We start from the raw sequence: 26,891 nt of genomic DNA on the forward strand, positions 1-26,891 counted from the left end.
TAAAAGCACACCCCAATCCTCTGATGATTGGAATGTGCGTTTATCCCTTGCCTTAAAAAATGATCTGGATACATCAGCTTGGCCATTCAAGCTCAGCCGATTCCTATTCCGCCAGATCGCCATCTAAACAAGCACCGGGACCGAATCCTAACCCTGAGCGGTGAGCGGCTTATTGCTTGCTCCTTCTGCTGGCTTTTTACTGAATGTATATTACCCGCCTGGATGAGTTGCCTTATACTGCATAGAATTACAGCCATCTTCCAGCAGTTCAGTGCTTTCTACTTACACTGACTGCTAAGGGCAGACGGCTCGCTCCCTGCAAAAAGACACCAGCGGCACGTCAACTGGCGACGTCCGCTGGCGGGGTGACTGGAAGCTGTCTGCAAAGTGCAACGCGGTATCATTATCAGCTTGAATATAAATTCTCAAGAACATTGCTATATTATATCACCACTCCCTCTGCAATACATATTTCAAAGAGTGAATAAAAGGAATTGATATCTTTCAACTGAGGACTGAGAAGTTTGATAACTTTGCTATATTATTATTAGCCAAATGTATGAACCATTTTGCTTATGTATTGTTTTATTTAAAAGTTTTTTAATTAATTGTTAATATAGATATATATTATTAATATTAATAAATGAATTACATTTTTTTTTTTTTTATTATAATGCGTTTCCAATTGTGTGGCGCTCTCTGAGATATTTACAGGGGTATTAATCTCTGTATCTATTCTCTTGTACAGCTTTTTCTCAACAACTTTCCTGTTTGTTATTTGAGAGCAGCCAATTATTTGAGTAACGTCCATTATTAATTATAATTATTTTATTTCTTGTGCCTGATTAACTATTCTGGTTGAGATTAGTTTAGAGTGTTCTTCACATATTCTCTCAAATGCATATCTTAAGTCAAAGCAAATGATGCCTGAAATATGGGATAGTATGACCAGTTCTGCGTACATATGACCCTGTGTGGTTTATTTACTAAGATGGGAGTTCTATTGAAGATGGGGGATTTTACCGCTATCAACCAACCAGAATCTACTGATATAGAAATAATTTGATTGGTTGCCCATAGCAACATCAAATCTGTAATAGAACTCTCACATTAAATAAAGGGGTAAATAAACACCTGTGAGTGATTGATTGAAGAAGAGGTTTTACTTGTAAAGCCCCGTACACACGGGGGAGATATATTGCTCAGCAATATATTGCTAGCAATATATTGCTGAGCAATATATTGCTCTGTGTCTCCTGTTCATCAGCGACCAGAGATGGTCGCTGATGAAAAAGAAACTGCCGGGGGGAACCCGGCAGTAGAAATCAGCTAGTCGCAGAAGCATATTCCTGCGACCAGCGATCACTACAGGGGTTAAAACGTGAGCGCGCAACTGGAGATATATTGCCGGTGCACACTCCCATCTTGGGTAATATGGTCGCTCAGCGACCATATTTCCCGCGATATTACACAAAATCGCCCCCGTGTGTACGCACCTTACCACTGATCACTGCAATAGTCTTGTAGCGGCACAAGTGTACTGAATGCAGAAACAGTCACTACTTGAAATATTATTGTCTATACATGGCAACATTGATAAATGCTTCAGATAAAGATAACGTACAATAATTAACATTTGACAGTTTACTAAACACACATACAGTACTGTGCACATTCACAAAGCAGACTCAGTTGCTGCATAATTACACTATAGTAAGCATCAATTTCTCTTCTTACACCAGGCGATTTAGTTGAGGATCCTAGTGTTCATTCTAGCACCCGCTATCTTTGAAAACCCATGCAGTTCCTGTTCCCCACCTGGGGAGTTGCTGTCTGCTGTGGTGTTTCTAGCACGGGATCAGGATTGCATATCAGTGCTGATATACAGACCACACTGTGCTATAAGCGCTACAGCAGACAGTGAAACCCCAGGCAGGGAAGAGGAACTGCATGGGTTTTCAAAGATAGTGGGTGCTAGAAAGAACACTCGGATCCCTTACATATACTGTTTCATAAAGCATAATATGGAATTTCCGGCAACCTGATGACACTTGCAAACACTATTACTATCCATTTCAGATGAATGATGGTATGCAGTGCTTGCATCCTGTGATTTGATAACCAAATAACTATATTCACATTCCTGCTGTAATTAATGAATACATAGCATCTGTGGTTTACGTGAATGAAACTGTCAATCACTTTGAGAATAAAAAAAACATATGCTGTGAACAGTGTATAACTACAAGTGATTGACAATTACATCTGTGAAAGTGCTCTACTGTGTGATAAAATAAATGAATATCTTTCAAATGGACACCATGCCCTTTGCAAAACACTCAGTACCCACTCTAGACTGGCTCATCTAGACTTTAAAAAAACAGGTAAACCAAGACTTCAGTGGTTTGTGCGTATAATAGATGTAGTGTGTGCGATGCAGAGGGGTCCCTGTGGCCCTGCACCCATTTCTACTTACTCCCCTGGAGGTCTGAATTTGCTATAGCAGCCTTGCACTATCACTAAGAAAATGGTGTGGTATTCATTTTCCAGGTGTTTAGTGCATATGGAGTAGGGGAATCACTGGGACAATGTCCACTAAGTCTTGAGTATGCGCAATAGATTAGATACTACTAGACTCTCTGAGACTATGCTGCCAGCAAGAGAGATACTACTAGACAAGTAGCAGCAAGATACTACTAGACTCTCTGAGACTATGCTGCCAGCAAGAGAGAGAGGAGAGGGCTTCCAACAGCACATGGGCCCCTCCTCTCAAAAAACACCCCTGCAAGAGTCCCTCTTTCATAACAAATATCAACAGAAAATTTAGGAATGAGTTAAATAACCTTCTAAATAGATACCTAATACTAGTATATGGTTAAAAATGTATATGTTAATATTTAATAAAAAAACATAAATTACAGTACAAACAACAATATACTATGTAAAGGTGAAAATAATTCTGCATACTTAAAAATGATACCCTTAGAAACCCTTGCAGTAGGTAAAATTATGTTAATACACAAAATATGACTATAAATCACTTTTATTATTACAAAAGGCACACATTAGAACAATGCGTACACAATGCTAAAGACAACAGTAACAGAAAAACAGAAACAGAGAGGTAAAATTAGGTATATTATAAACATAGGTCCCAAGGGTCTGGTACTCCACTGGATTGAATTACCAATATTACTTGCCCGGTGCCTATGGCACTCAGACTGAAATTTGTAGAAAGGGTTGCTTTACCCGTTGCCCCAGGCGAATGTAGATATAGAGAATAGCAGGCAGCACCCATAGGATTCGTTGAACAAGAATACACTCAAGCAGGTGCAATGAATCCTATGAATGCTGCCTGCTATTCTACACATATATATGTATAAGCGGTATACACACACACACACACACACACACACACACACACACTCAGATAAAGGTAATAGTGGAGAGCACTCATCAGGCTATAAAAATTTCAGAGGTATTATTCAGTAATCAAAGAATAAGGTATTGTCAACATTTCTGTTCTCAAAGAGACCTTTGCCAAGACTTCCGAGATAGGAAAAACATTACTGTACGATGACTGAATAAAACCTCTGGAACTTTGAAAGCCTGGTGAGTGCCCACTGCCACTACCTTTGGATATTTCTGGAGCAAACTGTAAAGGAATGCCTATGAGAATTGACATCCCAACATTAGAGACCATGTAAATTATGATAGTGATAATATCTGACAGCAGGTGTTCTGGACAGCTTGCAATGCACCGCTAGATCTTTCTGTCGCAATTCTTGAGGTAGATTATGAGCAATAGGTTTCAATGGCACCAGGGCACAGGTGGTCATACAGCTCCAGATACTGTAGTTTCCTTGTCTCCGATTGAAATAGTGCTTAGGGAGTGTCACATTTTATTTTTTATTTTTTTGGGGGGGGGGGGGGAGGCGGCAATGGTTCGAATTCTACTTCTTGCTCATGTACGCCCACTGATTTAAATATTACAAAATCACAACTACAACTTATGTAGAGCTGGATTTAAGTTCAGTTTGTTGTTTTATTTTCTGCATATTGAATATTTTTACATACACACCCAAACTTTTAAAGCATCCTCATCCAAGCTGACGGGTTGCCATAACTTTTTCCCTTTGCCACTTTCTGGGACCTATAAAGAGGGTTTTAAACATGACCAAAGTCAGTAAGGGTGTCTTATGAGACGACACAAAAGAAAGTGTCTGTTAGAAAGGGTACCACTTTTGAGTTATTTACCTCTAATGCAAAATGGGCATTGATGATGATGATGATGCTATTGTTTTTCTGAAACCTTCTGAATCCCTCAAACTTAAATGAATATTACTGTAATGTGGCTACAGCAATCTATTGACATTATCCCAGTGTTGTTTCCTATTGGTCCTCATCAATAATTCAGATTTGAACTTTCAAATGGAAAGGCAACAAATGTGTGAAATGAAACCTTTACTTTTGTCTTTAGATTTTATTCTAATTTTCTTTTGCATAATAAATGTAACTTTATTAGTTTTTAATTACAGTGTCTAGATATGTACTATATAATGTATTAATTGTGTTCTGCAATTTAATTTAGTAATTAACACTATGGTTTAAATTTAATAGGATGAGAGAGTCAGAAAGAGGGAAATTTGAAAATAAATCTCCAGGTTTTTTTTTAAAGCGCAATTATTTACACTTCAAAATCAAAATGATTGCCGCTTTAAAAAAAACCCTGGAGATTTCTTACAAATCTTTCACTTTATATTCTTCCACATTAGTTGTCACTCCTGGCTGCCTAGATGAGTGGAAAGTCTCCTGGTGCCAGCCGTCACCTGCCTGCAGCCACTCACTAACAGAGAAAAAGTGAACATTCCAAATGTGTAATTTAAGCCCTGCCCCTGGATCCACAATGTTTAGTGGTATTTGGGGCCACAATGACTTTATTGTATTATCGTAACCACCAGCCCGCTAAGTTTTCTGCCTTCAAGGGAATAGTCAGGAAGTGAGTAAGTATGGCTATTTTTATCACTGTGAAGCCACATCATCTGGCACAGACCATATTATATACAATTGTTCACTTCAGTAGTAAAGCATGTGCATATACTACTCATGCAGAGATGGGCACATATTAACATTCTCTACCTGTTTTCAGAATACATTTTGCGCTTGCGATTCAGAAGGAATTCCATCCTACTTACAATGAACCCTACAGAGGGCAACTTGCAAGGCAGTGTTTCATTTTCTAAGGTTTATACGACACAAATTTACTTAGATGTAAATATGTTATATTTGTTTTCATATCTCTAAGATCTATTAATGCCTTACTTCAAGCTACAGTATTGTAAGTGACACTTATCATATGTGATCAGAATGAATTACTTCCTACATTGTCTTTTTGTACAGTGGCACACAGACATGTAATCAGTGGTTATTCATGCATAAATATTTATACAAATCAAGATGACTTGTGTTCATTATGTAGATGTTCTCAGTCTCAATATAACAAGCAGAACTGACTCAATGATGATTATTGAGCTGGAAGATAATAATATGTAAATTGAATGTGTTTCCCTTTACTTAATGCATCAGTATCCCTCCTGATAATAGGATCAATAGGATGTGAAGCAGGAGGAGATATCATCTGTAGTAGAGATTTCTATTAGATCACAGCTTATATATAACTTTTAACACAGATGTGCGAGAGCTAGTTATAAATAAATAGTATTAGTGTGTGTGTGCCTTTACAACACAGACAGATTAACTGCTTCAAACCTGAATAGTGGGAAAGGCAGTTAAATGTGTCTTAGTTTTTATATAGACGACCAGTCAGTAAACTTAAATGAAAATCTGATATACAATATCCTAATAATCTATTTATAATTTATTAAATAAATTGTTTAAAGTCTGTCTTCACAGTTGCCTAGTAGAATTCAGTAAATAGTAAATTCTTGTCCACGATAGGATTAAGGCAGTGTCCACTCACTCTAATCAAATATTTCATCACTGGCTTCCAGTACACAGCCCACCGCCTGCACCTTCCTTGTTCAATATCAGCATGTCTCTCTCCAAACCAAGACTTGTCATCCACAGTCCCTTCTATACACCATCCTAGGCACACCCCTGTATTGCCGCAGTGCCTGCTGTGAAAACAGCAATGGCCAACTCACCTCCCCCTGTTCTAAACTCTACCTGCTCTATCATTTATTCTACCCAAGCCTGACTCACCAATCAACCACTGCTGCTAAGTGCAATTAAGAAGCATGTAGTCTGAGTTATATCTATGTAAATAATTTTGCTGGATAATGTAAGAGCTTTATATGGAGTAAAGGTGCCCATACATGGTGCAATGATCGCACCCGTTATGGGCTGGATTGCACCACAATGCATCAGAACAGATGCGATCAGAAGGCAGTACAAAAAGTATGTGCAGCACATACTTCTTGTACTGTGTGATGAGATGCCCGTGGGAGCGTGCATCGACTCACGCAGTGCTATCGCACCGTGTATGGGCATCTAGGATCTACTAGGACTTATGTACACCATAATCCATTGGGCCCAATAGGAATGGACATTTGCACCAGAGCCAATTTGCAGCAGCCAAGTGGTACCAGTGGGTGAATATACCTAAACAAAACATTATTTGCATTTTTTTTTTGCCCCATTTTATCCTATTTTATCCTATTCATGCAATTGAATTATTAATATTAAAATGTATTAATTATTTGACTCCGGTGACCAAGCGCTGTTACAGTCTTTCTTTTTCTTGTAGGGTCTACTAGGAGTCTACTAATACATGAGTGATATATTTTCCTTTGGAATTATTCTATGTGCAGTTCACAGTATTACTTAAGTAGAATAGAGAAATGCCATAGAAAGGGACACATTAAATTAGCTTTCTTGGACAGGTGGTGATTATGGTGGACAAATTAAATGTAGTGAGCATATTAAACATTGCACACCCCCTGGCCACACATCTAATGAAGTTATTTATATATTGTTTCATTGTTAGGTGTAGCAATATTAAAAGTGAAACAATAGTTTAAAAAAAAAAAAAAAACTGTGTTTGAGATGAAATGGTATCAATTCTACAAAATGCCTAGGTAATCCTATGCATTGGCGCATATTGTGGTGGTAAGCTCACTATTCTATTCTATTCTACTCTACTGAGATGCATCTACTTTACAGCTAGAGAAAGGAGAATAATTGGCAGATATTGAAGATTGCCCTGAATTTGCTCATATCCTGTTTCTAACCACCATAGTTCAGTTTTCACCAGGGAGTCAGGCCCACAAATAAAGTATGTGCCCATTTCCTAGGTATACCAGTGTACAGTGCCAAACTTCCCATTAGGCATGTGAGGCACATGCCTAGGGGCAGCAAACATTTGGGGGTGGCACTTAGATGCTTGTGATAGTACTGTCAGCCTGAAATGTAGCAGTAACTGCAAAATATCCACTGTACTGTACCATATACCATCTTGAATAGAATAGTATGGGACATGCAAATACTGCCCCTGTAAGCTGTACTACTTAGTAAATATGTATACATAATAAATAAAAGTCAGTTAGTGGCTTTTTCATTAATCTTCCCCTGCCAGTGTAGCAGTGGATGATGGATCATAGTGTAAAAATAGATTTAAAGCTCTTTATACTGTATTTTGTTCATTACATGTACCAGCATAGCTGTGGGGACCAAAATGGCTTCTATTTTGCACTTGCACTTGGGTCTGCTCTCACCAGATCTGTTTCTAGCCTATATTTTGAAATATCATACGCAGGAAGCCAGGTGGGTGGGCAGGCTGCTCAAACAGGTCTACTGCGGCACCCGCCAGTGTGACAGCTCAGCAGCCAGCAGGGAGCAGCACCTGGTGGGCTCCCCATACAATTGTGTGGCTTTCCCACCAGTAGAAATCGCCACACTCCAACCTTCCCATGGATGTTAATACATTGTTGGGTTAATAATAGCTGACTGACTCACTGTGGCCATGTTTATGCATTGTGGTAGGTGTGCCCACAAATGGGAGTGTGTGTTCCTTTAACAATAGTTACTCTACAGGATTTAATTTTGTAATGATATTGTGAATTGTTCTTAATAATCATTTGATCCATCTGGTATCCAAAAACTCTTGGTATCTTTGATTTATATCAGCATTCACAAAATGTATCTATTGTCATGATGTGCGCTCTAAATAACTATCCCCCAGTACACTTTCTTTTTTTTTTCTGACTCGCTATGAATGTTAGGCTAAATGACTTGGCGTGCATACATTTGGAAAACTTGGAGAGAATAAGATATTGCCTGGTGTCATACTCTGGCATGAAGAGAATGGCAGTCATTGCTACAGTCGGTGTTTGCCAGTGATATTCTGTATTGCTGTGGCACACTGCCATATCATTTGCTCGTCTGGTTACTTACCTCTTGCAGAAAAAAAAAAAAAAAACTGACTGTGAATTGATAATTCTTCATTATATGGATAACCCAAGCAGCTATTAAAATTGTAGACAGATATAGAACTATACGCAGATATAAATGGTTTAGCCTTTTCTTGATAATATAATCAATTTTGACCACTAGCAGGATTAAAAGCTGTGTCTCCAATGTAAGAGCACAAATGTCTAGGAATAAGAGCATATTTCAAATATATTTCTGTGTGTGTCCATCGCCTATTACTGCACAAATAGAAAATGGCAGTGCAGAGATTATAAGTCATTTCAATGCTATCTCTTCTATCTGTAAATGCGACTGATAAGCCTTCTCCTATTTCACTGGAACATTCAATTGCTTGAACTTAAGTGAACTTGCTACTCGAAATTTATGCTGAAATCTCTTTTTCAATCACCGTGACCTTCTACTAAATGACACGTTTTATATTTGGAGTTTACATTAAATTGCAGAACTCGCTTATATATAATCAAAAATGGCTCCATTTGTTTTAAAGTATTAACTTTTACTGATGTTTCATTCATGACTTGCTCTCTTGGCTTTAAATCTGTGACACCGACACTGTTCTATTTCCTTCCCCCAACCACATGTTCTGAAGTATAAATGACTTATGAAAGTGTTTTTTAAAAGATTAACAAAGCTTTCTGCATGGTGAATGGATTCACTGCACATCCAGTTTATCAACTTTATGTCAAGGTAGATTCAATAGACATAATGATATTTTTTCAAGTTAGGAATATCATAAATCTGGGGAAATGAGTTAAGTATTTCAATATACGTTACAAGGATCCTGAGAAATGTTCTTGAGATTTTGTTTTACATCCAAGTCTTAATTACTCATGAGGCATTACTTTTGTCTCCTGCTGTTAGCCAAATCATTATACTAGGTGCTGTATATAGCAAATGATGCTTTATATTCATTTATTTGTATTCCCCTTCTATACTTGTAGTGGATTGTGCACACCCAATATGTCTGTGAACTATAGTATGTCATTCACAATCATATCGCGTTGGTCCTAAAGTGCAAAGTAAACAACAATAATTCACAGTCATAGGTCCTTCTTCTGGTTCACTCGGAAACTAAAGGGCAAATTCCTTCTCAAATGGACAAAACCATGTGCACTGCAGGGGGGTGGGAAGGGGGGCAGATGTAACATATGCAGAAAGATTTGGGTGAGTTATTTTGTTTCTGTGCAGGGTAAATACTGGCTGCTTTATTTTAACACTGCAATATAGATCTCACTTTGAAGTAAAACCCTCTCTGCACACGTTATATCTGCCCCACCTGCAGTGCACATGGTTTTGTCCATTTGAGAAGGAATTTGCCTTTGTGAGTGAACCAGTATAATGGCCATAATGCGTGGGCCCTACAGCAAAAAAATTTGGCATATCAGGCTGTGTGTATGGGCGACTTGATGACCGCCTATATACTGGCATTAGGAGACTGGCATCACAGATGTACGAGCATCTGAATTCATTGCCAGCCAGTTATGATGTCTGCATATTGGGCCTTATTCTAGTTCACTCTTTCTGACAAAATCCTTCTTAGATGGACAAAACCATGTGCACTACAGCGGGCAGATGTAAAATGTGCAGAGAGAAAATTAGATTTGGGTGAGTTATTTTGTTTCTGTGCAGGGTAAATACTGACTGCTATATTTTTACACTGCAATATAGATCTCAACTTGAAGTAAAACCCCACCCAAATCTAATTCTCTCTGCACAAGTTACATCTGCCCCACCTGCAGTGCACATGGTTTTGTCCATCTAAGAAGGATTTTGTCAGAAAGAGTGATCTAGAATAAGGCCCATAGAGAGGCTCGTTGGTAATTGTGTATACTTAGCAAATTGGCTGCTATAATATTGGAGGGGTATACTTAAGCGTTGTGGTGTTTGGATCAAAAAAAAGAGATGAAGCAATGTTTGAGTAAAATGTAAACGTATTAAATACTCTAAACTAATATGCAAAATGTATAGTACTGGGTATCTCACAGGAATAAGGCCAGCGAGGTATCACTCTGCGTGACATTAGTGCGGGGCTTAAGGTTATCTTTTAGGGACCCCTTTAAACCATAGGTCCCTAACCTGGGACCTATGTCCAATCGCAGGTGACCGCAGCGGGATGGGGGTATGCGAGCGTCCGTTGCACTCAAGGGTGATGGATATGCTGTTGATGTAATAATGCAGGAGCAATATGAGGACACCCATAGAGAGACAAAGTGCTGGCATTGCGGCGGTCAGGATTCCACCGTCGGTATTTCAACCATCGGGATTCTGACTCCCGGAATGTTGACGTCATCCCGGTAGTTCATGTGACTATAATAAAGGTGATCAATGTCCAGATTAGTAATGTCAGTGGTAAGCAGAGAGCAGGCATCCCGCTGACTGCTGCTTACCCTCCTTCAAGTCTGTGTCTCAATGTCTGTCCTGTCCATCCGTAACGTGCAGCCGGCATCCACCGTGCAGATCAGCGGTGCCCGGCACCACAGACCTACTAGTGCAGGCACGACTTCCGGGTTGCCGTTCTCGCGAGAGTTACAAGCGACCTTAATTTGGCTTTTTGGGTAAAGGCCGTTTGCTGCACCTTTTTTGTGCCAATTTGAAGGATCATATTTCCAGAGTTAGAGGTTTACATTGGCAAAATATGTAACAGAAGACTGGGTACTTTTTGTTAGTGAGAAAAGCAGGAATAGCTTCGTACTAATTTGACACTATAAACCTGAGGCTATGTACACCTGGCAGCCACCTGGCTTACTACACATTCACATTATTACCACACCCATATGTGGAACTCTTAATTTCAAGGATTGGCGCTTTTTATGGCCAGGGTACAAGGGTATATTGTTGTATATTGTATTGTAGTTATCAGAGTCTCATACTACAAAAGTACTATTTTTACACATGTCACCATTTTATGTATACACATAATTCTATCAGGCGAAGATGTACCTGCAATCGCACCAAAGTGTATTTGGCCACAGTCCTGCAAACATAATACCCTATAAATGCCTGTATTGGGGCTAATAGGAAATCCCCCTTGATATTTTTCAAAGCTACGCTCTGTTGTGTTTCACATACAGATGCTCACAGATATACAAGTGTTGCATGTCAAATTAATCATATAAAATTAATCAGCAAAGTCTCCTTGTTAGGACCTGTGTAAGGTTTCTTGGCACCCTAAGAAAAACTGCAAGATACCCTCCTTCAACCCAACAATGCCACCAATTCCCACTTTCCAGCCCCTCAAGTGAGAGTGTTGGTGGCATCTTAGATGGTCCACAGCCGCCACCTGCATTAAGTACTCCTTCATTTTAAGGCAGACTCTGTGGTGCCCCTCAAGATACCTGAACCCTAGGCAGATGCCTATACTTGCCTAATGATAGAGTCAGCCCTAGTCCTGGTGCATCCTAGCCACAACACTTTTGGCAAGTTCATTCACTCTGTGACATTTCGATAAAAAAGATGCCCAATGCTAGCAGAGTTGCACAGGAGCCTGTAGCTGACTGGAACAAAGTATCTCGTGATGCATGGCGTATTGAGGCTAAATGTATGAGAACACATTGGTATGTAATGCCAGTGATCACAATACATTGTAAGATGTGGCAGTAGAGCTAACTTGTCTGGACTAATGCTTTTTTTCCCCTCTCGATTGCCAACCAAGAACCTCTGCAATCTGCATGGACCAATATTTGTGCCTATTCTCATGTAGCAATGCCTGCTTAAGCTTATTTGTCTGTTATTAACAGTCTTGTTTTATTTACTGTTATGCTTCTAGTTGTAAAGCTTAATGGTATATGCTTGGGCTATATACTACACCTGTTATTAGTCTAAGGGAGGGGTAGAATCTAGCCAAACACTTCATTTAAAATAGAAATTAAAAGCTGATTGGATGGTGCCTTATCTCTCCCCCACTTTATATCTCTCTAATGTTTGAAGTGTCTCCCCCAGAGGACTGTAGTATACACATTTCACAATAAATACTCATTAAGGCAGAAAAAAGCAAGTGGTTCAAATAGTGATTATTTAGTACCAGTTATTTTATATAGCTCACACATATTCCACAGCGCTTTACAGAGAATATTTGACCATTCACATCAGTCTCTGACCCAATGGATTTTGCAATCTATTTTCCCTACCACATGTACATGCACACACATTCTAGGGATAATTTTGTTGGAGACAATTAATCTACCAATATACAGTATTTTTGGATTGTGGGAGGAAACCAGAGTACCCGGACGAAACCCACGCAAGCACAGGAGAATATACAAATTCAGCACAGTTAGGGCCATGGTGGGAATTGAAACCATGACCTCAGTCATGTAAGACACTAATGCTGACCATTACACCGCCCGTGCTGCCCCAGATATGTTTTTTTTTTAAACCAATTAACTGAATATTCACTTTGCTCTACTCTGCTTGATATTGTTTTGTGTGTTATCTCCACAACAATACTGCAGGGCGCAATGAAGTCATACCATCATCCTCATCATCCTAGCTGAGATCTTTGTAAAGATCATAAATGACACTAAATCTACAATTTAGAAATACAAGACAGAAAGATGTTTTATGGAATGGCAGAACGAAAGTGAAGTTTAAAGACTGAAATACCAAAGCTTTGCATCTCATGCACAATGCTGCAGAAAGTCACCCTCTGCCTCTCCCTGTCACCCACTACCATGTTGCATATTGTAAACTTGGGATGTGTTAAAGGAGGGGGATTAAATTATATTTTTGCACCTGGGTTTACCGCCCACAAATTCCACCAACCTCCTGATCCTATATCACCCCTTACACACTAAGGGCCTTATTCTGGTTGGAGCGGCCGGGCCGTACGCGTACGTCCCGGGTTTTTTTATAATCTGCGCATGCGTACATTCGCTAATGCGCAGGCGCGACCACTCACCAACGCTTACGGACGGGTCTCTACGTGCGAAAAAACCTGTACGCGAGTGTACGGGTATTGGGGGCGGCATAGGGGCGTGAAGAGGGGAGCGGCCGAAATAATGAGGGAAAATGGGCGTAAATATGGGCGTACACGGGGGTGTGCACCAAAAATGAGCGGTGCTACTACCGCACGATCGACTAAGGCACCGTTCATTTCGGACACAAAACAGGCGGCTGCCAACCGCCATCTCAAACCACCCCTACAGATACCGCATGCCAGCGTGCGCCTGAGTTTGCTAATTAACGCTGAGTCCTACTCAAACACATACACCTGAATGTAATAAGCAATGCTGCAGTCTATTAAGTCCAAACCATGATTTCACTACCTGCAAGCCACACGCAGCACTCAAACACATTGGAAGCTTATCTTTCTATACTTCTCGACATTTAAAGGTTTGTTTAATTTAAGGTAAGATTCTTTTTAAGACCTGCTTATATATGCTAAGGTAGCTATTTGCTAAACAGTTAGACACATTCACTACGTGCTTTCATAGACTTTACACAGTAGCACACTCAATCTACACAAGTCGACATGTGTCAACGTGTTCACTCTAATACAAACATAGGTTTTGTATTTAGGATACAATAACATAAACCACATCTAACACCTACAAAGGATGTTTCAGCAATGTTTTAAGCCCATGACCACTATTTTGCACATTAATTAATTCAATCAATTAATTAATTTTCATAATTATAGTTGAAAGGCAAGATTTGCAGGTCCATATATATGAAGGGTATGTCAGCGTACACGGACGTACGCTCACTCTCACGAGCGGTGACATAAGCTGACTTTTCTATTGAAAACAATAGGGACCCGTCCGTGCAAGCTGGCGTACGCTCAGATCTCCGCAAGAAGGCGGTGGGAAGACGGACGAGAGACGTCCGTAAACGGCGGCGTACGCTCATTTGTACGCCAGCTGTCGGAGTGTAAGGGCTGGCCCGTCCGTGTACGTTGGCGTACGCTCATTTGTACGCCACTCCCCTTCTACGTTGTTTATGCCCGTACGTATGCGGCTGAGTTGTGGGTGGACTTAACCCCAACGGCCGCGTGCGGCTAGCGTACGTTAATAGCGAACGTACGCACGTTTGGCCGCTCCAACCAGAATAAGGCCCTAAGTTATTTCCAGCAGAGTGTGTACAGGGTTTGTGGGTGCTCATAGTGGGTTAAGCTGGGGACACTGTACCTGGCTAATAGGGACCAATTACCTGAGCAGCTGAAGTCCCCAAAGGTGTGATCCAAGCTTTAGAATCATATATTAATAGAATCACCCTCTCACATGACTCATCAGTCTCTGCATTGTCTGACTCTGCTCTCCTCTCCATTTAAGCTCTACTATTTTCTCCTTGGCTTTATAATGGAACTTGCAAATTCTAATTTTGTGTATTTAGACATTTGTAAACTTTTCTGCATATGTTTAGTATATTTTCCTAATTTTATTTCAGTTCCCCCCTTGACCTAGCCATGAGAAAAACATTCTCCTTACGCATTGTACCTCTGTCAGCATTTGTTTAAGCTTATTTTTTCTATTTACAATTCCAGTTATAGCAGTGCTAATTTGATCCATTAACAGATCTATTGTTAGAATTATTCAGAAGTTGTGGTAATAGAATTTATAGTAACTGTTCACTTTTGGCAATTAAGGGGATAGACTCATTTATGATTAAGATCATTTAAAAATTAATGAAAACCTGATAGTACAAGAGTGTAATAAAAAAAAATTGCCCTAGGTATGGACAGTACCTAAGCTTCCAAATGACAGCTGGTAAAATCAATGGAGAATGCGAAACACTGTACCGTGGCTCTTCAATTATCTAAACACATATTATATTTGTAAGCAACATATGTTATCATGTTAGCACTAACTGTTTGGGGGACGCAAGAGGCCCTTTAAGGCTGTTCTTCCAGATGGGTCACTGCAGATCTTTTACGATTTCTGAGTAGCCATCATTCTTTTTCATAAGGAATCTGGTGCTCAGATTGATAGTGTCGTACGGAAGCTGCAGATGTTGATCAACGTGTGAGCAGCCAGGTGAATAACTTGAAGGAAAAAAAATCAGCACTCGTGATGGAGATATATGAAATACAAGAATACAAGGGCCCCTGGGTATTTTCAACTTGTCTTATGTGTTAAAACACGTGCATTAATGAACTCTGGATTTCTTTTGTAAAGACATAAAAGGCAGGCGGTTAAGTGTTTTCTTCTCTTCATAATTTCAAGGTGGACTCTAGGGACAATGTTGCTTGTCATGGCCTGGACTGAAAATGTATTATCCCAAGCTCGTTCAATCATTATTTTTCTTTAGCAACCAGGGAAATTTGCTCAATTCAGCAGAATATACTGCATACTAATAATGGTGTCAGATCATCCTTTTATGTATATGCTTTCTGGCTGACTCACTACATCAAAGACTGACACAACATCTCCTCCTTCAGCTTGTAGGACAATCTATTACAGTAGATTCCACATTGTTTTGCATATATTTCACTTTACTAATGATGCACTAGGACAGATAATGGTTATTCTGTTTTTGATTGTTTTATTAATTAAAAACTAAGTAAGTTTGTTATCTAAATATGAACCAGCCCCTGGATTTTATGAATTAGATTATAAATGAAAGGTTTGCACAAACTGTAATGACACCTAAAGTACAGTGTAGTTAGGAATGTATTAGCAAGTGCATTTTAGGAAATTGCCACACTATTGTGCACCAGGTCTAAAGAGTTAATAGACAAGTGGCATAATCAACATACTTGTGTCACTATCCATGCCCCACTTTTCATTAGCAAAAGAAGATCCAGTAGATCCTACTTGTCAAAATCCTGGCTTTCCCCTCTGGGACAGATGGGAGGTGTGAAGATCGCGGTTAGGCATTTTGGGGTGCTTGGTGCAAAAATCTCTATACAAAGCTGCAATTCTTTGCATTTGAAATATGAGATAGACCATCAAGCCACCCAAATTGCCAATGACTAGAGCTGTCAGATGCAGCAGGCAGCAGCAAGGGCCCTCTGAAAGATTTTCTGACTTTTTCAGGTATCTGGCAGTGAGGGTTAAGTAGAAAATGTAACTGTTTACTTGCTTTTTTGTTTGCTAGGAGCAATGGTTGTTTGATTTTTTTGGTTACAGTATAGTAACTTTGGTTAGCATCAATAGTTTGGGATGCCTTCTTCCTCTAACATGTAAAGATGTATGGCCCTGTAAGGTAGAGTAGCAATGGCATTCTGCTTTTAACATGGTCAGAGAGGTGGTTATCATTGAAACTTCAAAATACTGGAGCCATGAGTTACCCTTTGGATTTTGTATATTGTCCCCCCAGTTTGCAAGGATTTCCCAGGGCCAAACTATCCTTTAGACTCTTCAGACAGGCACTCCGCAATCTCTGCAGGTCCCCGAATATTCCCGATGACTATTTCAGCCCTATTTCAGAACTGGGGTTTCCTACCATAGACCAAAGACATATAAGTACTAATAGGTTACTGTTAGTGTAGTAGAGGATTTAGGGTGCAACCGCCAATGGGGCAGGAACTGATTTAATATTCCTATTTTCCCTATTTTAAATATATGGGATTTAGTTTTTGGCCAAAATGTATTTGTGATGCACTACCCTATATTATAACCAACATATGATAAATTGAAGTGCTCACTCATATGCTGGCCATACATATGTGAGATATCTTATGCAATTGTTCGATTTCGGCCACATCTGGCCGATAAATCAAATGATTGCATGCATTTTTAAGCTAACATTCGACGCGATGTGCAGGCATGCCATCGAATGTCGCATCGATAGATATTATGAGCTGCACATAATATTTATCGAATTGCATGAGCAATCGCATGTGGTTTTTAACCACATGTGATTGCTCGAATGTAATCAGCGGTGGGTTCAGGGAGCGGGGTCGGGATGGGGACCGGAGTGCTGGTGGGGAGCCGGTACCTTAATGCCGGGGAGGCATGGCGGCTGTGTAGCGGGGACCGGAGTGATGGAGCTTTCAGGCGGCGGGACACGGCAGCGGCAGCAGATGACTGAAACACTGGACGGCCCTCTGATTGGCTGAGGCCGCTGAAAGAGAGCTCTTTCAGCCAATCAGAGGGCTGTCCAGTGTTTCAAAGTCACTGCTGCTGCTGACAAGTCCTGCCTCCTGAAAGGTCCACCGCTATGGTCCCCAGCTCCGGTCCCGCCTACACAACCCCACACCACCCCTCTTCCAGCAACCTATGTCCATCGCAGGATGGCATGCGACATCGGGTGCTGCACTGGGCACCACTTGATGTGATCAGATGCGATGGGACATCACATTGCGATGGGCAGCAATATATGGGCAGCAATATATTAACTAAATTAACTTTAATGGATACGATTTCTCTTAAATTGAACTACAGAATCTAAATTTAATTTCCAATTGATAATTTGTTATTGAAGGTGTTTTGTACTAAATTAACAGTGTAATATGTTGGCACTACACAAATAAAGGATAATAATAAAACTGATTTTCACTTTTGGATAATCTTAAAAGGTTACCTAGATATTATCCTGCATTCAGAGTACTCTAGATTTTCTGAAAAAAAGCAACACCTTATAAATAGAGCCTTAAAATATTTAAATTAAAAGCAGGATTTTCATATTCAGGTGGAATTGTCTTTAAAATAACTTTCTATTAATTGTATTATTCCATGTAAATCAGGCATGACCAAACTGTGGCCCTCCAGCTGTTGTGAAAATACACATCCCAGCATGCCTTGCCATGGTTTTAGCATTCCCTAATAGCAAAACTGTTGCAAGGCATGATGGGACTTGTAGTTTCGCAACAGCTGGAGGGCCTTCGTTTGGACATGCCTGATGTAAATCATACATTCACGGCTGCATCCACGGGCATAACTAGAAGCTTGTGGGCCCCATACTGTAGCTAAATCTTGAAAGGACTCCCCCCCCCCAAGAGAAAAACACATCTGCCTACACATGAAAAAAGGGGGCATGGAGAAATGCAGGGCGGTAGGTTGGGGACGGAGATGTAGGGTGGTAGGATGGGGATGGAGAGACGCAGGGCGGTAGGAAGGGGATGGAGAGATGAAGAGCGGTAGGATGGGGATGGAGAGATGCAAGGCGGTAGGATGGGGATGGAGAGATGCAAGGCGGTAGGATGGGGATGGAGAGATGCAGTGCCGGTAGGACGGGGATGGAGAGATGCAGGGCGGTAGGTTGGGGATGGAGAGATGCAGGGTGGTAGGATGGGGATGGAGAGATGCAGGGCGGTAGGTTGGGGATGGAGAGATGTAGGGTGGTAGGATGGGGATGGAGAGACGCAGGGCAGTAGGAAGGGGATGGAGAGATGAAGAGCGGTAGGATGGGGATGGAGAGATGCAAGGCGGTAGGATGGGGATGGAGAGATGCAAGGCGGTAGGATGGGGATGGAGAGATGCAGTGCCGGTAGGATGGGGATGGAGAGACGCAGGGCGGTAGGATGGGGATGGAGAGATGAAGAGCGGTAGGATGGGGATGGAGAGATGCAAGGCGGTAGGATGGGGATGGAGAGATGCAAGGCGGTAGGATGGGGACGGAGAGATGCAGGGAAGTGGGATGGAGATGGAGAGACATGGGGCGGTAGGCTGGGGATGGAGGGATACTGGGGGGGGGGATTAGCCTGAGGCTCACTCTCACCTTATCTGTGTAGCAGACAGTTCCGATTTTACAGTGGTATGAGTTGTGCAACTGCACGGAGCGCCACATGGCTCGTTCCACTGTTTCATTGCCGCAAAAGGACAGGCAGTACTCCTCCTCTGTATCCAGTTACTTCACACCCGTGACCCGCTGACTCCCCACCTGAGCTACAGCACTTTGTGACTGTCTGTGGCTGTGCTGAGCAGGCAGCTAACACCCATGAGGACAAGTTACCAACTGTCATCAGTGACAGTCAGTGATTTGCTTTTTGGGCAAAAGCATTGCATCGTGGATGCAACGCTTGCTACATCCCGCTCGTCACATAAATTGTCACTGTGGGCATCATCGCTAAAAAAATTGTACCTTGCCACGTGCACTGTACAACTTAGACACATAGGCAGTTTACCATTAATGGCTCAACTCCATAAATATCAGCATTGCATACAACTCTGAATTAGGCCCTGTGCCAATGTCAATAGAAACTATTTGCTGATGGGTTGATATGGGTTAATGCAGTTTATATGTACAGTAGTTTACAACAAATTGGGCTTTAGTAAAGTATTTTTTAAGTCAGCTGCCTCCACCTTTAGAAATAGAGTAAGTGCCTGTTTTGTCACATGCACACATAACCTACAAAGGCACAAACTGTGACTAAGAAAAAACGTATTCTTTAAGGAAACTGTCAGGGGATTCAGTTAACCGAGAGAAGACAATGACTGCTGAATATTGGCCAATAATGATGCTGCTCGTGTTCATGTCAATAGCGAGCAGAATTGTCATTGACCTTGCTTGTTTACTTACATGACCGCTTGTCAATTGCCTCTTTGTTTGTTTCCTATCTAGAATCTGATGTAGCTGACTTTGATGGCAGAAGCTCCCTCCTCTACAGGTTCAATCAGAAACTGATGACCACATTTAAAGATGTCATTTCCCTGAAGTTCAAGAGCATGCAGACTGATGGAGTATTATTTCACGGGGAAGGACAGCGTGGGGACTATATCACTCTAGAGTTACAGAAAGGAAGATTATCTCTCTACATAAACCTAGGTATATTTTAAATTTAAAGACTGCAGAATTGGGATTGTTTTTAATCAGTTAACTATTAGTACTGTATTTGTGTAATATTTTTTTTTATAAAGGATGAAAAACATGTACAGTACAGAATTGAAAAACTTTCCAAATAAAGTAATTATACAGAGGAGAAGGTCCTAACAGAAATATCAAAAACTGAAAGTGAATAATTCAATGGTGTCTGAACTACAGTATTTAACCAGCTGCCAGCTACAGCAGTAATTTCATACGACAGCTTATCATATACGATCCATAAGCTATGCAAATGCAGGCGGAGGTGCATACCACCCGCTGTCTGCATTTGCGATAGCAACAATATTTAAAAGCATGGGATTGAACTTTGTTGTAGGATAGGAACTAGTGAGTCGCAGTATATGGAGTGCAGAAAGAGAGGGAAAGGTTGCCAGTGTAGTACCACAGGAATCTCTACCAGTGCTTTTTAATATCTTTTTTTGTTGACATTGCAAATGGTATTGAGCAGCGGTCCTCAAACTATTTTGCTCTGGGACCCCGTCATGACAATAAAAATGATTACAGGATCCCAGCAAGTTACCACAGAATGGTCACACACATGTGTCGTCAGCAGTCAGAACATATATGACAGTATGGTGGAGGCACCTAATGATGGGAGGAGTCTAAAGTAACAGACAATTCAACTGATTTTTCAAACTACTTGGATGAGTGATTAGAAATGTCATCAGCCTGATGGTCAACAATATGGAGTTGCGACCCCATGCAGAGATGGTCGCGACACACTTTGGGGTCAGGACCCACAGTTTGAGAACCACTAGTATTGAGGGTAAAGTTTGCATTTTTTGCAGATAACACAAGAGTGTACAACATAGTAGATACACTAGGAGGTGTAAGATCAAGGTACACTACAGATATTTGAGGGGCAACTATGGTTTAATGCCTAAAAATGTAAAATCATGGACGTGGATCTCAAAAACCCAAAGGCTAAAAATATTAGTAAGGGTACTATAAATTATACTGCGGAGGAGGAAAGGGATCTACTGTAGGAGTCACTATTTCAGATGACTTAAAAGCAGATAAGCAATGTAACAAAGCAAAGAGGAAGACAAGTCAGATGCTTGGTTGCATAGGGAGAAGTATCATCTGCAGGAAAATACACTATAATATTAACTGTATAGGTCATTGGTACGACCCCATATAGAACATTCCGCTTTGTAGGCCATATCGATCATATATTTGTCTATCTTATTTTTGTCGATAATATATCTGTCTATGAAGGTGATGTTGATCATCTTCATATCAATCTTTTATTTGTTGATCATTAAGCTGTCTGGGGGGTATTCAATCCCGGACGAAAATTTTGGCAGGCGATAAAATGGGCAGTTTCACTTGTTTTATTTGGCAAATTCGATTTAACAACTCAATCCCAGGGATGTTCTTTTGCCTCGGCAAAAATTCAGCATTGGAAAAAAACGAGTATAGCAATGAAATTGCCACAAATTCACATAGTTTTTGGCAACAAGAGGAAAACATTATTCAAAGGAAGACAATGTGCACTAAAAACTGGGGTAGGTAGGTTAAAAGGAAGTTTAAGGGAATATTACTTCACAGAAAGGGTAGTAGATATTTGGAATAGTCTTCCATCAGAGTCTAAGACAGTAAAGAAAATTAAACTTGGGATAGAATAAATATATTCTCAAAAATAACTAATAAACAAGTAGGGTTGTGGTTACTAAAAGGTAAAATAGAGGCAGACTAGCTGGGACAAGAGGTTCTTATCTAATGTCAAATTCTATGTTTCTTGTTTTTTATGTTCCTAGATTTACAACTAGGTTTTTAATTAGTACTTGTGTAGTTTCACGGCGCCAGCATGGCTGTGTGTCTGAGTCCCCTTGCGGTGCTCGGTGGCTAGCTACGCTCGATATGCTATCTAAAATCAACTCCATGCCAACGTGGATAGTGGGGGTATGAACAATCCACGTTGGCATGGAGTTTATTTATTTTATTTTAGAATGTTGGGCAAGCGCAGAAACCGGAAGTAGCGCACGGCCATGCTGGCGCCGTGAAACTACACAAGTACCTTTTATTTTACCCAATTTTAATTGTGCAAATTGCATGTACTGTATCACATATTTTAGTTTTTATAGTTGACATAGTCCTTAAATGTATTTCTTCTGATATATGAGAAGAACTTACAGTGATGAGAACATTTTGAATATTTTAATATCAACCCCTCCACCGCCCCCGCCCCAGAATACCAGGTGCTGATAGGGTAAATGTGATATATCATTCTCAAATATATATTGATGGTGATTGAAGCAGCAGACCTGACTGTGCCCGTGAAGGCTCCAATTCTCTTCAAAAGGCGCTATACAAAAACATTTTGTACCAACGGCACCTCACTCATTTTTTTAAGAACCTTATCTTGGCAGAATAAACAAACAAGACAAACAAGTTTTAACTCTAAATATAATAACTCATAATATACAAACATATATACTGTATAATTTTCAATTGAATTAATCAATGTTATGTATACAAAAATACATTTTCAACTGTGCAGCTTGAATAATAAATGAATGGCAATTATGAATAAATACATATAAGTTGATAAATTAATCTCCGTTACCAGGTCCAAATTTCTGGCTGACACTAAATAAATAATTCAACAATTGTATTAAAACTCAATCAAAGAGTGATCCAATTACAAGAGGCTAATTACCAGTCAGGTCTGGCATTGCTTACAATGCTCCTAGGGAAGGATCTTACATTCATGAGTATAATCTTAATTGTCACTCCTTTAATTATTGGGCACAAAAATACTCACTGTCCGCAGGATGTATTGATGTGATGCTCACTTCCAAAAGACACAGGTCTGTAAACCTGGAGGATAGCAGCCAGCACAGCCACTGAGTAAAAGTTAAAAAACAAAGTTTCATTTTATTATTGGTGTAGCAAAGAGTAGCAGACTTCTAAGCCATTGCAAGAACCAGCAGGAATGAAAAAAAAAATGCAATTTAACATTACAGAAAGTGGAGTATGACAAATCGTTGAGATAAATGGACAACCTACTGACCTTCTCCTCCCTAGTCGCGTACATCCCCTTCCGGGTGCAGGGAGGAGGAGGCGGATTCTGCCCAAAGCAGCAGCAGGCATCAGCCAGTTAAGAGAAGAGGAGCTGCCAGGGACCTACTCACCCTCTGCCGGCTGGTCATAAAGGGGGGCAGATCTTATCACAAGAGCTGCCCTTTGCAATACTAATCGAATACGTTAGAGCATATGGGATTAGTATCGCCGTGGTAGATGGTGGAGGGGGGGAGAAGAGGGGTGGTGGTTGTTAGAGCATCCCCCCCTTTTAGCTGGCCATGCACTAGATCAAAATCGAGTATGCATGCACGATTTCAATGAGTCGTGTGATGGATTGTGTGCACATAGTGTGTGCGTCAGGATGGTTTGATGTGCGGTTCCGCAGGTCGAGAGATTGATCCTTGAGGTCAAAAGAAGTTTGTATATCCTTTTAAAGCACATACTTTATGATCGCTCGTTAGTTTGCTCTTACAACCTGTATACGATTCAAACGTATGCAGGTCATTCTAGTGTATAGCCAGCTTAAGAAATACAAACACTGTTAACCATCAACCAGACTTCAATTGTATCTGATACCTTTAACCCCTCCAGTGGTGTTTTTTTTTTGGGAGTGCTCCCCACTGGGTGAGTTTTTTCTGGGGCGCGCACCCTAAAAAACAACACCACTGTAACCTCCAGGTCCAGACAGCTCCGCTAAATAGTCTAGCAGCCGCTGCCCAGCCCTGTCCCTGGCAAGCCGGCTGTGTGCAGCATGATGTTACAAGGTCACACAGCCGGGGGAGGGAAGCAGGACTGGGCAGCAGGAACCAGGCAGCCGCTGAAGCTGAGTGTGGTGCTGATATCAGCGCTGAGCTCAGAGGCACTGCTAGGTGGGAGGGAGCACAGTCAGTGGCACTCCCGAGAATTTTCCAGGTTTGTCAGTCTGCGCAGTGGAGCAAAACCTGAAAAATTCTCGGGGGTACCACTGATGGCGTTAATAGGATATTTTGCAGTATTGGCCTTTACCCTACTGTTTATACCAGTGATCTAGTTTCACTAGGTATGGGTCATAGGGTTGAATATATTAAGGTCTACAGTTATTAGGTGGCCACTGTTGGTTGACAGGCCATAGGTCAACACAGTAAAAATGTTGCCACAATAATGGATGGAAATGGGAAAGATTGACATGAAAAAGGTCGAAATGCGCTTTTCTTTTTTTTTTTGGTGTCTGTGAACACTTAAGTCAACATGGACACCATACAATTGTAACCTGTCCTCTCGCATGGCTTGCTACACTCGCCATGCTTCTCGCATGGTGCCCCGCTATGCTCAGCAAACCAATGTATTCTCCCTCTAAGTCCCCTTGGAAAGTAAAGTATGAACAAAACACCTGTTGTGGGATAAAATGTGAAAAAATAAATACTCATGTTGACCTTACCCATGTTGACCTTTTTTTAAATGTCGGCCTTTGGCCTGTTGATCAATAGTGGTTGACTTATTAATTGTTAACCTATTTATTGTGAACCTGCCAATTGCGTCCATTTTCACTGTCCCATTTAAAAGAATTCTGTTACTGCAAGCAAAGAACTGACACAAAATAATGCAACATATAATACAAAAGAATCAGGGTTAACTGGAGAAACAAAGTCATTTTTTGCATCCCAATTTACCCACTGAATTTGAAATGGGACATTGCACTGGGAGTGCAAGTCTGCTAACTACTCAGAGAGAGGGAAATGTGTTCATAAATCCTATGTTCTAATGAGTAAAATGTCACAAGTAATTAGCTCATACATTGGTCGAGGCCCCAGTTGAAATACATCTGTTACATTCATGTATTCCAGGCTTTCTATCATAAACAGAGAACCTTTAAATGTCAAATTTGCCCATGAAATTTAGCGAGAGGAAAATCTGCTATGCTTTGCTTCCTTCTAGCCTATTTTGAATATACGCAGTATATGGAACTTTCTCTATGCATGGGGGCTGAATGCTCTGCTTATATCAACACTTCCTATGTGACAAATCATTTGGTTATACCCAGGCCAGCATCTACTAAAATAAAAAAGTGCTAAAGAGAATTAGAATGTATGGCTAATGAGACCATTGCAAACACCAGCCATTAATGTGCTTCAACTCGATGAATCAGATACAGTTTATCTACAGTATGTATCCAATACTAGCAAGCCTGCTTGAAGCAAATGCTTCAAAAGCTAGTAGATGTTATTTCACTTGTCACCAACAGATGGCAGTGTTTTGGAGTCACACAGACACTAGAGATATAGACAGATGATAGTCTTCTCTTGATATCTAATATGACTCTTTAGACAAGCTACTGTGTATGTCATCATTAACTATGGATTCATTCATTTTGTGAACTCTTTTTGTTTTTAAATGTAATAGTTTTTTAAGTCAATTTTGAAGCTTACAGTATGTTTACACCATCGCAGTTGCTTTTTATCTGTAACATATGTTCAATTATTGGGGATTTCCTAGAGATTCTGTTGCTTTTTTGCAAGCCCAAGATGTCTCTGGGTTATGCACATTAAATAATTATCTGGCATTGCATTTTATTGTTGTCAACTAATCTCTGTTAAGTTCATCATGCAATTGATCTGATCTATTTTTAATGATAAGAGATGCAACAATTATAATTATTTTCACCTTTTTGTATTAAAACAGCAAACATTACAGCGTTCAAGTTTTGCTTCATTATTCATAATGAATAATGGAAAATTGTCAAAAATACTACAGTATGCCATGTAGCCTTTGAGCTCAATCATATTTAAAGCATTTTTATTTTAAATAATATGTTCAGCTCTCTCGAATCTGCCTCAGTTTTAGTCTTTTCTACAGTTTGAGAATTAAAAAAATTGACATAAGGGCCCAATTCAGTAGTGATCAGATTGGGGTGAATTCAGACCATTTTTGTTGGTGGGAGGTCTGCGCATGTGCACACATATATTTGCACATGTGCAGACAACAGGAGCAAACGCTTTTGCCTCCCCCGCCGTCACCGCCAGTCCCCCTCTCTGCCCCGACTCCCCCGAACTGGGAAGCGTCTCCCTGAAGCAGAGACGGGCAGGGAGACGCTGCCCAGCCGCCGAAATACTGGGATGCGCGTGCATGCGCGTCCCAGTCCCTATCACCGTTGTTCGCCAGTGAAAGGGATCTGGCGGGCGCCGGCCAAGGATGGCAGCGGCTCCATCTGTATTTCTAACAATTTATATTCACTCTTCTATTTTGTTTTGTTTTCTATCCCTCCAGGGGATGCTAAGCTTCGTTTTGGTAACACTCACACCGTGGTCACTTTGGGAAGCCTCCTGGATGACCAGCACTGGCATTCTGTTCTAATAGATCGGTTCAACAAGCAAGTCAACTTCACGGTGGATAAATACACCCAGCATTTTCGCACCAAGGGAGATTCGGATGACTTGGACATAGACTATGAGGTGTGTCCTTTATAAATGTTCATTTTGTAACACTTTAACATCAATCTTCAGATTTACATTAATATGGATGACCTGTTTAAGCTTGTCAGTTTCACTTAAAAGACCTGCCAATATATTAATCATTCTTTAGAGGAGTAATGTATAAGTGTCCGTTACCCCCCTAATAACTGATCTATTTAGTCAAATGTGCAGAGCTTAAAACTTTAATAAATGAAATTTAAGTGGTATCATTTGATGCGGAATACACAGAGGGATAAATGGAAAATGTGATTAAACACCAGAGAT

The 26,891-nt window shown here is 40.5% G+C and overlaps 1 protein-coding gene across 2 annotated transcripts in view; it reads left to right on the forward strand.

Moving 5' to 3' along the window:
- CNTNAP5 (contactin associated protein family member 5) overlaps positions 1–26,891 on the forward strand; it is a 469,403-nt gene that overhangs the window by 177,721 nt on the left and 264,791 nt on the right. For both annotated transcript variants that reach the window (XR_014450796.1, XM_083153658.1), the window contains exons 5-6: positions 19,891–20,094; positions 26,422–26,606. Coding sequence is in view for 1 of the 2 variants with exons in the window: in XM_083153658.1 (XP_083009784.1) it covers positions 19,891–20,094; positions 26,422–26,606 (389 nt within the window). In the remaining variant the exon portion in view is untranslated. The remainder of the gene's footprint in view (positions 1–19,890; positions 20,095–26,421; positions 26,607–26,891) is intronic.

This window comes from Crinia signifera, chromosome 7 (genome assembly GCF_055691185.1).
Source record: "Crinia signifera chromosome 7, ASM5569118v1, whole genome shotgun sequence".
NCBI lineage: Eukaryota > Metazoa > Chordata > Amphibia > Anura > Myobatrachidae > Crinia > Crinia signifera.